Source organism: Coenobita brevimanus, chromosome 25, assembly GCF_032717465.1.
Source record: "Coenobita brevimanus isolate Jiangsu-jjx chromosome 25, ASM3271746v2, whole genome shotgun sequence".
NCBI lineage: Eukaryota > Metazoa > Arthropoda > Malacostraca > Decapoda > Coenobitidae > Coenobita > Coenobita brevimanus.
In genome coordinates, this window is record NC_136978.1 from 43,054,806 (window position 1) to 43,070,150 (window position 15,345).

General features: G+C 41.7%; 1 protein-coding gene across 1 annotated transcript in view; it reads right to left on the bottom strand.

Annotated features, from left to right (window-relative positions):
• Positions 1-15,345, bottom strand: part of LOC145393828 (putative neural-cadherin 2) — a 330,222-nt gene that overhangs the window by 42,366 nt on the left and 272,511 nt on the right. The window contains exon 11 of the mRNA XM_080267873.1: positions 6,311-6,544. Within this exon, the coding sequence (XP_080123999.1) occupies positions 6,311-6,544 (234 nt within the window). The remainder of the gene's footprint in view (positions 1-6,310; positions 6,545-15,345) is intronic.

Genomic DNA, 15,345 nt, shown 5'->3' on the forward strand with positions numbered 1-15,345 from the left:
TCGTCAATGCATATTATTACTTAACTTCGAAAAGGCACCTCCCCCCTCCTCCATTCACCCCTGCTTTTACAGCTCCCCTCTCCCTCCATCCCTCTTAAAATTCTCTCCCTTCCTTCACCTCTCCCCATACAACTCTCCCTCCTCCTCTATCCCTCCTGTTACAACTCTCCTTCCCTTCATCCCTCCTCTTTCAGCTCTCCATCCCTCCTCTTACAATTCTCCCTCCCCCCACCTCTCCTCTTACAACTCTCCCTCCCTCCATCCCTCCTCTTACAACTCTTCCTCCCTCCATCCCTCCTCTTAGAAACTCCCCCTCCTCCATCCCTCCCTCACTCCATCCATCCCCCCCTTCCTCCATCTCTCCCTCTATACCTCCATCCATCCCCCCCTCCCTCCATTCCTCGTCCTACAACTCACCCTCCTCCATCCCGCTCCCCTTCCCTCCATCCCTCAATCCCCCCTCCCTCCGCCCCTCTTACATTAACTCCCATGGGTCGCTGCTTCCCTAAAAAAGCCTTAAATTTCTCGCATTTTTCCCTCGCCCAAAAAATTGAGTTTCAAAGGGAATATTTTCTGTCATTTTCCATTCACTGGCAAGGCCCCGAGACTCCCTAAGCTGCTCTTCATCTTTCCCTTACTGCTGCCTTCCTTCCTTCCTTCTCTCTCTCACTCTCTCCCTCTCCTTTTCTATTTTTTTCCCTCTCTCTCCTTCTCCACCTCTCTCCTTCTCCCATTCCCTTCCTTTTCATTTTCCTTCTTCCTCTCCCTTTCCCTCTCCTGTTTTTCCATTTCTTTCTCCCTTTCCTCTTCCTCCTCGTTCACCTCCCCTTTCTCCAACTCCATCTACTCGTTCTGCTGCTCCTGCTTATTCTCCTCCTTCTCCTCTCCTCCTTGTCTCAGTGAAGTGAACGGAGCTGGGACCTGATTGACTGCTGCCTACCTTAAAAGCGCCAAGCAAGGCTGCCGCCCCACGCCTAAACATGCACAATGTGCAATTTCCACGCTGTGCCTACAGCCGCCCCGTTAAGTCAACGTACCCGCACATTATGTCATTGCCTTAGTTATTTTTATTTGATTATTCATTTTACTTTACTGTTTTCTCTTTCAGGTTATTCAGCCTGGTAGCTTACAGATAAGGTATTATAGAATGTAACTTTTCCTTTTCAGCCTTTCCCATGAAACTTCCGTGTCAGTTATTCTATGCTGTATGGTGGTCCTTCTCATTTTTTTCCTGTCACTTTTAACTGGAGGGTTTGGAGGCGGGGGAAGCCTTCTTGCTTTACTATCCTTATCCTTTAGCATGTAGAGTTAGATCTCACAGTCATAGTCTACTCTGTAAAAAGCAGCCTCGAAAGAACCATAAGGTTTGTTGCTGTTTGCTTTCCTTTGTACTCCTCCTCCTCCTCCTCTCTATCTACCGACCTACCGAGCTACCTATCTGTGTATCTGTCTTCTGCGACCTACCGTGTTCTCTCCTTTCGTATTCCTCTTCCCCTCTCCTTCCCACTTCCCTTCTCTCCCCTCCTCCTCCTCCCTCACCCTCCACTCTATCTTCCTGATCATATTACCTCGTTGCCTCTCTCCCCAGGGAATATATAAGCTTGGGAATTCCATATGAGGAAAAAATGCCGACTTTCCTGACAGCCCCCAAGATATTGCCATTCACATATTGATTTTATGAGGCCTATTCTCCTCGGTTAAGGAAGCTCCCTGACACCTTTTCCTATGCGATTTATGTTGCTTATGACACCTTACTGGCCCATTCTTTGATGTAAATCCTAACGCCGCCATACCCTGCATATAAACTGTACAAAAGGAGATCCCTAACACCGTTTTATAAGCGATTTATTTTGCTTACTACACCTTACTTTCCAATTCGTTTATATAAATCCTTCTGACATGGCCATACCCTACATATATAACGTACAAAAGCAGCCTCTTAACACCTTTTCCTAAGCGATTTATATTCTTTCTTACACCTTACTGTCCAATTTTGCCATATATACAAATTCTTTTAATACCGCCATACTCTGCGTGTATAACGTATAAAAGGATATTAACCAACCATATCCAAGAATAAATCGCTAAGGAATAGGTGTTAGGGAGCTTCCTTACGAACTTCACTCCTTACACCCCGGCCCAAAATCTCGTCGGTAAAGGAAGTTCCCTAACACCTCTCCCTTAGCGATTTATTTCTGCATATGGCTCGTTAATAATCAATTTTCTGTTATCTAACTCGGAAATCAAAAGACGTAAACAGCACACAAAAGAGTAGCCAGGTGTAGTAAGCAAAATAAATCGCTAAGGAAAAGGTGTTAGGGAGCCGCAGTCTTCATTTAACACGTATATAAAAAAATTCAAAACTGTTTATATTTTTCTCATGATGCTGGAGAGAGAGAGAGAGAGAGAGAGAGAGAGAGAGAGAGAGAGAGAGAGAGAGAGAGAAGCCTTCACGTGGGGGAACGGATATAACTAAGCCTTGTATTCCCTGCGGTTAAGGACGCTCCCTAACATACCTTCCTAAGCGATTTATTTTTGGATACGGCTGGCCATTATCGCTTTGTACGTCATTTATGCAGAGTATGGTGATATCAGAGTGATTTAAGTAACACAGATGAGGACGGCAAGGTGTAATGAGAAAAACAAATCGCTTAGGGAGAGGTGTTAGGGAGCTTCCTCAACACTTTACTGCCTGGCTCTACACACGACCCTCATCCTTCTCCCTATCCCCAGAAAGGACGATGGTGGACTGGAGGAGGAGGGCAATTTCTGTCCAGCTCTCTAATGCAAGAATTAACTTTTCCTCCTAGTCCTTCATGTATGCAACAGGTCAACTCTGGAACTGTCTTCATCTGTCTGTTTTTCCTACTGCCTGTGACCTCCAGTGTAGGTAGGTAGGTAGGAAGGTAAGTTAACCGTTACTCCCAGTCCTTCATGTATGCAACAGATCAACTCTGGAACTGTCTACTTCTGTCTGTAATTCCTACTGCCTGTGACCTCAAGTGTAAGTAGGTAAGCAGGTAGGTATACCGTTACTCCTAGTTCTTCATGTATGGAACAGCTCAGATCTGGAACTGTCTTCTGTCTTATTTCCTACTGCCTATGACCTCAGTCCTTTAAACGCAGTGTATCCAGGCATCTCGAAATGAACGGATCTTGAATTGGCTCTCTGTTATCTTGTTCATATTTTTTTCTTGGAGGGAACAATCTTGCGGGTTGCTGGCCTTTGGTTCCTTCTTTCTTCCAATAAGAAAAAATCCAGCCTCTATTTCATGAGCTGAATAACATAATCTAAAGTCCTCTGAGCTACAAATAAACAAGAAGGGGCATTCAGGGAGTACAGTGCCCCCGTCCACCAGTTTTCTTGTTTTTTGTTTTTAACGCAAGGAAGAAGGAACCAAAGGCCAGGAGCCCGCAAGTTTGATCTAAGAGGCGCGCACCTGACCTTGTCCTGTGACCCTGACCTTCCACCTGTTATCGAAAGCAACTTATTCTTTTCTCTCCTGACCCTTAACCCTTCCAAAAAATTTCGTATAAATCGGATGAACGTTTGACTGAACTGGCCTAACCTTGTGAACTTGATATTTAGCCTCTCTCTCTCTCTCTCTCTCTCACACACACACACACACACACACTTTCACATACATATCTACATTTCTCTCTCTCTCTCTCTCTCTCTCTCTCTCTCTCTCTCTCACACACACACACACACACACACACACACACACACACACACACATCCTCTCTCCCTCCCTCTCTCTCTCTCTCAGCAGCTGTGATTGGGAATAAGTGTCAGCCATACTACAATTAATATTCTCACCGTCGGACCAAATGCAAAAAAAGTACAATATATTTGATAATCTGCCAGCCATAAACAATAATTATTTTGAGTGGAATAATTTATTGCTCTACCTACTGATAATATGTTTGCAGTCACACATGTAAAACTCTTGTCCAAGGTGATGTATTAGCTGGATCTGTCTATCTACCTACCTATCTATCTATCCATCCATCTATCTATCTATCTGTAACATCCTTTCATCCATCCATCCACCTATCTATGTACTTCTCTACCTACAGTTCCTACCTATCTATCTATCTATCCATCTACCTACCTATCTATATATATCTATCCATCTATATACCTATCTATCCATCTATATCAACCCATTTATCTATCTATCTACCTAACATCCTCCCATCTATCTATGTATCTATCTAACATCCTTCCAGCCAGCCATCTGTCTATCTATCTATCTGTCTAACATCCTTCCATCTATCTATCTATCTGTCTAACATCCTTCCATCCACCTATCTATCTGTCTAACATCCTTCCATCCACCTATCTATGTCTAACATCCTCCCACCTATCTATCTATCTATCTAACATCCATCCTTCTATCCATCTATCTGTTTAACTTCCTTCCACTCATCTATCTATCTAACTATCTACTTATTTAGCTCACTCCTCCAGTCTGAACGTCTCTCAGAATTTTTAAAAACATTTTGAGACAGCCAGACTTGAAGAGATACGGGGTTGACGTGGTTCCAATTGGCAATACGTGTTTTCCCTCCTCGTATATTTATTTGTGGTCACTGCACACCTGAGGGCAATGGGCCTTCTTTATTTCCTAGCGTTTCACTTTTTCTGACATTTTCATCCTGTCTTTGCTGTTTTCTAAAATGGGTGAGTTTTCTTTTTATTTCCATGCATCTATTTATCTATCTATCTAACACCCTTCCATCTATCTGTCTATCTATAATATCTATCCATCCATCCACCTATCTATCTATCTATCTGTCTATCTATCTACCTACCCATCTATCTGTCTATTCATCTATCCACCTATCTATATCTATCTATCCACCTACCCACCTACCTACCAATCTATATAACTATCTATCCACCTATCTATTCATCTATATATCTAACATCCTTCCATCCTTTCCATGCGGTGTCCCCCGTGTTGCATTACTGAGGTGGGGTGGGAATGTGCGTTGATCCACACTAAAAAATTTACCACTTGCACGGTGGAGCGCAGAAAAATGCCTCCACTTCAACATCCACGACAAATATGTGTTGTTAGAAGAGAAACTAAAGGCTGGAAGTCTGCAAAATTGTCACTTAGAGAGAAAATTATAAAAAGGAAGGCTACAATAATGATCTGTTTATTCTGAGATGTAGATACAACCGTATTTAAAAGACTGGATGTTACAGGCACAGAGAAATACATAATGAAGAAATCAGATCAAGAGTTGGCCAGCTGTATACACGATCTTTATTCTGGTATTACAGAGTTTGACAGAAAAGAGATGAGAGAGAATTGCTTGACGGATTTTGGGTGCCGACTGAAACGGTGAAAGATACAAGCAGACGGTTCAGAAAGGCAGTACTGGCCCACTGAATTAGCGTCAGTGCAAAATGATATAATAACACTGCGATGAGGAGAAAGGATGCAGAAAGGCAGCGAAAGAAGGGGAGTTGAAAAGCATTTGACTCTACCCTCTTCAGAAAAGTTATATATGGTGAGTCCCCAATCCAGTTCACTGACAAAAGAGCTGCACTCCACAGAGGCAAAAAAGACCCCTGAAAAAAGCCAACAACTATGCTGGGTTTAAGTACAGAATCAGTTCAGCACACCCTATATCTGGGAAGTGGGTTTTAAAAGAAAAGGAATGTGACCCTTCAGTGACAGATCTCGATAAAAACGCCACTGATGCTGCAAGATGGTGAAGGACTGAGTGATGGCCCATTGATAAATAAACAAAACTGTGGAGGGATTAAACACAGAGTATCAGAACTTTCGATGCAAAAAATATGCCAATGTTTCTCTTACTCAAATCAGAACTAATATATAAATCAGTAAATGGGTGTAGCCTACCATCGGGGCAAGTAGATCACTCTTCATGACGACTTACCACTGCCCTTGAAGTCTTAACCCAAACACACTCACCCAACCAACAATTCATTTACCTCTCAGTCTGTCTCCATCCACGGCGCTGTTTCCTGATCCAGACGAGAGGTGGCGGTGTGGATGAGGCTCATTTCTTTGCTTCCATTCTTACACTAACTTCGATTATTGTGCCTACACATATACACATCTTTCAACCCATCCATCTACTTACCTTTTAGTTAGCTTTCATCCACGGGAACCATTTTCATTTGAAATTCTTGCGTTGTTTCCCGATCCAAACAAGAGGTGGCGGTAGTAATGCTCATTCCATTGCTTCTGTTCCTAAGCTGGCCACCATTTCCATACCTACACACATACACATTCATCCACACATCCATCCACAACCATCCACTTACCCTTTAGTCCACCTCCATCCACGGCAACCACTTGTATGTGATATTCCGGCGTTGTTTCCCGATCCAGGCAACAGATGGCGGTGGTCACGAGGCCGGTGTCTGGGTCGATGGCGAACATGGCCTGGCCCGAGCGTTCTTCGATGATGTTCTTCTCGATGGAGTAGGTGAGGCGGCCGTTGGTGCTGCTTTCCTGGTCGTCTGCATCCCACGCCCACACCACGCCCGCAGAGAGGTCTGTGGGAGTGACTGACCTGCTCCTCAGTCTGACCTCTGACCTGTTTCCTCAGCCTGACCTCTGACCTGCTCAGATAAAGATGTGGTCGGAGCTCTCCTAAGCCCGTTAAAATGGCGCCTGCCCAACGATTCGCCTGCTGTGTGTGTACCATGGAGTTTATAAGGGACGTCATGGCGAAAGAGGAAGTTGAGTGCGCGTGTTGTCTTTTCTGTGATTTAGCAGGTAGGTTTAGCTTAGAAATTAGGAAAAATAGTGAGGCAATTGAAGCGTCAAGTGACAAACTGAAAAATCGGGAGAATTAGGCTGGAATGGTGAGTGCTAAGGCAGTGAATGTACGGGAAGTGGAGGCAGATGTGTTAGCGAAGGTAGATAACTTGGAAACTAGATTGTTACAGATGAGACCATGCTAGATGATAGTGATGGCTTCCAGCAAGTCAAGGGAGGGTGCAAGGCCAAGGTAAGTAGCAGTGACAGGACTGTGGCTTTAGGAACAGGTTTCAGGTGCTGGAGGATGAAGTGCAGGATGAGCCTCACCTCATCCTTGTTGGGGATTCATTGATTAGGCACCACGAGTAGTAGTTTTGTGCTAAGGGTTCTTGGAGGAAACAGTTTTGCTTTCCTGGGTGTAGGATACAGGTCGTGACAGAGTTGATGACTTAGTAACACCGCAGGGAATTTGGTCTGTTACTGTGCAGGGATTATTAATGTAGCTTCAGGCAGGTCAGAGGAGGTTCTTGGGAAGTATAAGGACCTTATTAGGAAGTTCAAGGAATGTCAGAGGAAGTTAGTTGTCTCTGGTTTGCTACCAAGATTTGACGTTGGTTCTGTGATCCTGAGTAGCATGATAGGAGTCAGCAGCAGGCCAGAAGGACTGTGTAGAAAGGAGGATTTGATGTTCGTTGATGTTTGGGATAATTTTAGTCATGACAGGAGTTTTTATGGTAGAGGCGACTTTCACCTCAACAGGGTAAGAGAGGCTAGGTTAGGTGGGGTGCTGGATGACAGTGTCAGGCATGCTATAGGTAGTGAGAGTGAGGTGGAAAGAGGGAGTTAATGGCACAGCTGTTAACAATCCAATCCTGAAGCCAATGGGGGTTGCGTGAGGTGAGACCAGATAACCAGGATATTCAGGTGCACCTGAGCTCACCTTGGGTGCAGGTAGAAAATCAGGAGATTAGTGGGAAGAGGGGGACTGCCAGCCATCAGTGGCTTAAAGAGGCTTTAAAACAATTAAACAGGTGAAGTTTAGTGTCTCACAGCCCTACTTGATCCAGCCATACCATGAAATATATATATATATATATATATATATATATATATATATATATATATATATATATATATATATATATATATATATATATATATATATATATATGCGGCAAGTATTATTTCAAAGTGAAGCACAACAATCAGTTATGCAAGTACCGAACATCTTGACATAATGTTGATAACAGAATCACAGTTAAACCCTCGTGACAAGCACGCTGTTGAAGCGTCACTACAAAATATATGAAAGATCAAGACTGCACAAAACCGGCGGGAGAGCACTAATGTACAGTTAAAATCATGTAAATGCAGTACAAATAAAAAAAATGGATGTTGAAACAAACTATTCTCTGTATAGTATATCGAAAGTTGCACAGAGTAGTATAGCTATTCTTTGCGGTGTAATATACAGACCACCCAAGTTAAATGATGAAAATGGTATAATTCTGTATGACGAAACAAATCAGTAATAAAAGACAAAGATTTCGGTATTCTGGGAGGCTTTAATAATCCGAGAGTTGACTGGAAAAATTCGCGTCCAGCTGAAGAATGGAACAGGTGGTTAGTAGTCACAGATGATGCATTTCTAAGTGAGGCAGTGAATACACCAACACGCGATGATAATATTCTCGACCTTGACCTAGTAAGGGACAGTGATCTAATACATTTATGTGATGTTGGTGAAAAATTAAGCAACAGCGACCATTATATCAATAGATAGAAGTAAACATCAACTATAAGACCTGTATAAATAGCTTTTTAATTCCTAACTTTAAAAAACTAACTGCAGTATTATGAGAAAGGAAATTTCTAATACTAACCGGATTAAGTTACTATAGGATGAATAAATGTAGATAATATTCACTAATCGATTAATGTCTATCGAACGAAGAATATAAACCTACAATTACCTGAAGAAATAATCACGTTACTAAACCAGCCTGGATGTCGAAGATTACTGAAGAAATCACTGGTGGCAAGAGAAGGGCATACAAAAAATATAAACTTAGAGGAAATCACGATGACGGTGCCCAATATTTTACACTACAGCGGCAATGTTCGCAAATTATTCGGGAAACTAAACGAGACTACGAGGCTAAAATTTCTCCTGAAGCAACACCAAACCCTACATTATGTTCATTTTCACTGTGATGAGTAGCAAAAACGTAAAGGATACGCTAGGACCTCTAATAAGTTCGGAAAGTAATCTCGTCCATGATAACCAAGCAATAACAGCATTACTGAACTACTTATTTCACAGGGTTTTAACAGAAGAAAATCGTGTAAACATTCCCATCCCTCAACTGTTTTCTCAGGACCACAAGATGTTAAGTTATCAATCAACGAGATGACAGGACGTGAAGTGTTAAATTATTATCTGAAAATCGACCCAAATAAATCAACTGGCCTAGATCAGATGTCTCCTCGCACACCGCGTGAATTTTTACAGACAGCCTTTCCTGTAATTAAAACATTCAATAAATCATTAACTGAATGTAGAGTAGCTAATCAATGGGAGCCACTAATAAATCACCCATCATTAAAAAGGGAAATAAAAAACGCGTCACAAAATACCCTTCAATAAGCCAAACGTGAGAACTACGCATAATATTGGAAAAAATTATTAAAGATAAAATTATGGTATTTCTTATTAATCAAAATCGTATAACAGATAATCAGCGCGGGTTTCGTAACACCAGATCACGCCTCAAATTTGCTTGATCTTTTTACAAACATATTTGATAACTGGGACGCAAAAATACCGTCGGATGTCGTCTACCTACATTTCCATAAAGCGTCTGATAAGGTCGCCATGTAAGACTACAAGAAAAACTAAAAGCCCTCGACCTCTCTAGCAACTTATGTTCATGGACTGGTGACTGGTTAACGAATCGTACGCAGCGTGTAGTGGTAAAGGGAGAATAATCAGACTGGCTAGAAGCAACAAGCAGGGTTCCTCAAGGGTCAGTTCTAGGACCAGTTCTTATTCACTATTGATATCAATGATCTAGAACATGGACTCATTACTATGATAGCGAAATTTGCAGATAAAGCGAAAACTGGAGGCAAAGTACTGTAGCTACGAAAGCAGACAGTGAATCTGTACAAAACAAACTGGATAGGTTAATAAACTGCAAAGAAAATGGCAGATGAAATTTAACACAGATAAGTGTAAGGTAATGCACTTTGGCAAAAAATAAATAAATATATAAAATAAATATGAATACCTCATGTTCAATACCCGACTAACGGAAGTAATGGACGATAAGGATTTAGGAGTAACAACCTCAGAAACTCACAAGTGTACAGAAGCCAGTAACAAGGCAAACAAAATGCTCGGCTTCATTGCAAGGAACTTTGATCATGAAATGCCTGATGTAATTTCTAAGCGTTATACGTCAATAGTTAGACCACACCTAGAATACGGTGTACAGCAGAGGCCCCCGAATCTTACTGTGGACAAAGACAGGCTCGAAAGAGTGCAACGCAGAGCCACAAAAATGATCCCATCGCTGCAAATTTTACCCTACGGAGAGCGACTAAGGAAACTAGATATTTTTTTTATCCCCAAAAGCAACGGCTCAGTGGAGATCTAATACAAGTATTTATGATTCTTAACAACTCTGACGAAGCTAGGCTTGACAATGTGCTTGAAATACTGAGTGATACTGTGACCAGAAATAATGTAATGAAACTCAAAAACAAGAGATGGAACACTAAGAGAAGGAAAAACTACTTTAATATTGTCGTAGTGGAACAATGGAATAGACACCAGCAACAGCAGTTGGTGTAAAAACTATTGATACGTTTATACTTCCGCTAGACAAATATTTTGAGTCTACAGGCTATAAATAATATAGTGTTCTTTACTGCTAGGCTGAAGTGGTGCTGACGACTGGCAGACCATTGATTAATAACGAAAACATTCGGTGACTGCGTCTGATTTTCCTTTCCAGATCTTTAGATATTACATAGTGCACAGCCGTCCCTCTTCTGCCTTTCCTGTAGTATTTCCATGCTTGTTCTTTCCAGCTAACATGGTGTCTTTTTTTTTTTTTTTAACTGGATGGTGTGATGGGTTGGGGAGAGCCTTCCTCTTTTCTATCCTCTTCTCTTAAACACTGGTTAGATTTTAGTAGATTTAGCCATTTTTTCCAGAAGATAACCTCGTCAAAGCCCGACTGTACTTCCAATGCACGTCTATGTACATAAACAGAACAGAGTATACCTAAAGTGACTGGCCTACAAAAATTATGTCAGGGACTGTATTTTCTTCAATGACATATCAGGAACGTAAGAACGCTGCCTATGTAAAGCTTTAGAATTAGTCCAGATTAATGAAGATTACTAAAACCCCTTCAGAGTGCAAGCTTCCTCCTATACTAACCCCAGTCGTCTTGAATTAGCTAGTGTAAGGTAGTTTAAGGTGACGTCGGAACTGAGAGGGTTAACTGCAAGATGTGACGTCTCTGAAGCCCCGTCACCGTCACTTGTAGCTTCCGTACCAAGAGTCTACAGACATGAGTTTTGCCTAATGTACATCAATGCAGAAATTTTTTTATTAACTGTTGCATAAATTACGTAAATCAATTTTCTTTTGACAAAGAGAGTGTATGTGAGTGAGGTGGAGGGGATGAGAGGGAGGGGAAGGCCAAGGATGAGATGGAGGGATGGAGTGGAGAGGTATATGAGAGAGGGGGGTGTGAGCTGGGAGCAGGGCAGTGAAATGGCGGGGGACAGGGCGACGTGGAGGCGTTTTGTTTGTGGCCACCCCGTATGGGATTAAGGCGTCTGGCAATAGACAGACAGATAGAATTTTACTGCTGTACAGAAAATGGTACAAACGGTGAACAGCACTGAGCAGTCCAGCATCAGTGTACAGACTGGTATATACCGTGATTATCGCTTCGTTGAGGTGAGTGACAGGTAAATCCTTGTCAAACTCAAAATATCTCAGGTTAATTAGCGGTGCGTCTATCATGGGGGGTCTAATTAATGAACCGCTGAAATGAATGACACAAGTAGCGTTTAGGAAGTATGGAATATTTATAGAACAATACAATAAATCGCTTGTAAGACGTGCTGTAAAGGTCGTGAAGGTGATGAAGGTCCGGCTTTGGAGTTAATATATAGGCATGTGTGTTATTATATGTTTGCCTGTGGGAGAACTGAGAGAGTATGTCATGTGAGATGGTGACAGTAGTAATAATATTAATAATAATAATAATAATAATAATAATAATAATAATAACAACAACAACAATAATAATAATAATAACAATACTACTACTACTACTACTAATAATAATAATAATAACAATACTAATACTAATAATAATAATAATAATAATAATAATAATAATAACAATACTAATACTAATAATAATAATAATAATAATAATAACAATAATATAATAAAAATAATAATCATAATAAAAATAAGAGTAAAAGAAAAACAATAACAAATATAATAAAAATAACAAAACCGATAATAATAATAATAATAAAATAATAATAAAAATAATAATAACTGCAATAATAATAATAATAATAATAATAATGATAATATAATGAAGATAATAATAATAATAACAACAACAATAATATTAACAATAATAATAATAATAACGTAACTATGAGGTCAACAGAAAATAGTAAGTATGGAGACGATATTCGAGGGAGTATTAGTGGTACAAGAGAGAGAAGAGTGAGGCAGAAATACTCAGTGCTGTGTGTGTGTGTGTGTGTGTGTGTGTGTGTGTGTGTGTGTGTGTGTGTGTGTGTGTGTGTGTGTGTGTGTGTGTGTGTGTGTGTGTGTGTGTGTGTGTGTGTGTGTGTGTGTGTGTGTGTGTGTGTGTGTGTCAGCTTCCATTCCGACCTAATTTTGGGAAAGGAGGTGAAGGGAGTGAAATGAGACAAGGGGAAGGGAAACAGATTAGGAGAGAGAAGAATATTATGATATGAGAGAGAGAGAGAGAGAGAGAGAGAGAGAGAGAGAGAGAGACAGACAGACAGACAGAGACAGACAGACAGACAGACAGACAAGCAGGGAATCAAGAAGGCTCAAGCGTATGTAGAACACACACACACACACACACACACACACACACACACACACACACAGTTCTCTCTCCCTCCCTTTCTTTCTCTCTCTCTCTCTCTCTCTCTCTCTCTCTCTCTCGTCTCGCAAAAGGCACTCCTTAATTAATTCTCAGGCACTCTGTCTAATGACTGAGAAAGAGAGTGGAATAGATGGAGGGACGGGTGGAGATGGATGGATGGATGGATAGACCGAAAATTGATCAGTTGGATGGATGGATGGATGGATGGTTGGATGGATAGAAGAATGAATGGATGGACGGGTGGGTGGATGGATGGATGGATGGATGGATAGATGGGTGGATGGATGGATGGGTGGATGGATGGATGGGTGGATGGATGGATGGGTGGATGGATGGAATGGCCAGCTGGATGGATGTGTGGATAACAGTGATTGGATGGATGGATGTTAATGCATTTATGGGAAAAAGAATCGCATAATTATTTACTTATATATCATCCACCTATTTTTTTTTACTGGATGCATTTAAAGCAAACCGTATCGAAAGAACAACAATTTTTTTTTTCTCTCTCTCTCTCTCTTTAATTTCTTTCATTTACACAAAACCTGGCCTAAAATCGCCATCTATCCATCTTGAGCGCTGAGCTGTAACAATAAACACTAGAATTCGCTGCTAATCACGAAGAAGTGCTACGGAGAGACGTAGATCTGTAGTATTGCCCTTTGCTGCCACTGAGCTACGTGAAATAAGCTGCAAAAGGACGAAAATCTGGGCCAAGTTAGAGTAAAAAGAAGACTAGCCTTCCCGTGGCAGTTAATTCTATAGTACTTTTCTCTGACTTGGTCTAGATTTTCTTCCTTTTCCAGCTTATTTCAGTGACAAGAGAGAGAGAGAGAGAGAGAGAGAGGAGAGAGAGAGAGAGAGAGAGAGAGAGAGAGAGAGGAGAGAGAGAGAGAGAGAGAGAGAGAGAGAGAGAGAGAGACAATGTTACTGCTCTACATCCTTTCCACAGCAGTTCTTCGTGACTAGCATCATATACTAGTGTTAATCTCCTCTCACAACTCAGCATTCAAGACAGATAGATGGAAATTTTTGGCCAAGTTAGAGTAAAACGAGTGTATCACGTTTCTATCTATCTATAGCCCGACGCCCTAATCCCGCTAAGGGTGGCCGCAGACAAAACGCCTCCAAGTCGCTCTGTCACCACCATTTGACTGCCCTCCCCCCAGCTCACTCCCCTTCCCTCATATATCTCTCAGCTCCATCCCTTCACCTCATCCTCGGTCAACCCCTCCCTCTCCCTCCCTCCACGTCACCTACATACACCCTCTTAGTCAGTCTTTCATTCTCCATTCTCTCCACATGTCCAAACCACCTCAGTGTATTTCTCCTAATCTTCTCAACCACATCCACATCCACCCCACAACGTTCCTTCACTTCTTCATTCGTCAACCTGTCCCTCCATGTCACGTTTACGTTCCCTGATAAATGATCACTAACTCCTTCCTGCTCAGCTGATGGCCAAGTATAGTCAGAGAAAATTTTGACTAGTAACCATGGAGACTCATTCCTACCTTGTAACTAAAACTCACCGAATTTCATGTAACCTTGACTTAGTATTAATATTAAGAGAATGGCCCGTTTCCCTATATTTTCGCCTGTAAAGGAAGCTCCCTAACACCTCTTCCCAAGCGACTTATTTTGCTTATTATACCTTACTGTCGTTCTCTGGTGACTTAATTCATTTTAATATCTTCATACTCTGCATAGGTAGCGTGCAAAAGGATACTAACCAACCATATCCAAAAACAAATCGCTAAGGAGGAGGTGTTAGGGAGCTACCTTACCCGACCAGAGGGGCCCTAGTAATCACCAGCTGGCTATCCCTTCAGGTAAAAATGTCTTCTTTATTTTCTTATTGCTTATTTTTTTTTTCTGTCTGAGCGACTCGTATCTATCTATCTATCTATCTGTCTATCTATAGCCCGACGCCCTAATCCCGTAAAGGGTGGCCAAAGACAAAACGCCTCCAAGTCGCTCTGTCACCCACCATTTGCCTGCCCTCCCCCCAGCTCACTCCCCCCTCCCTCACATACCTCTCAACTCCATCCCTCCACCTCATCCTCGGTCTTCCCCTCCCTCTCCCCCCCCCTCCACCCACATACACCCTCTTAGTCAGTCTTTCATTCTCCATTCTCTCCACATGTCCAAACCACCTCAATGTATTTTCTCCTAATTTTCTCCATTCGAAATTGCAATAAAGCCGGCAGGAAGTATTAAGAATAAAGCCTAATCAACGCCAGGTTAATTAGTTCAGGTCAATGAAGTGGTCAGAGTTGGCTTGAAATATAATGAGTTGTTAGTGGTCATTAGCGAGACACGCAATATTTATAAGAGGTAATTATGACAGGGGGATTAATTTATGTAAATTAATTGTGTGTGTGTGTGTGTGTGTGTGTGTGTGTGTG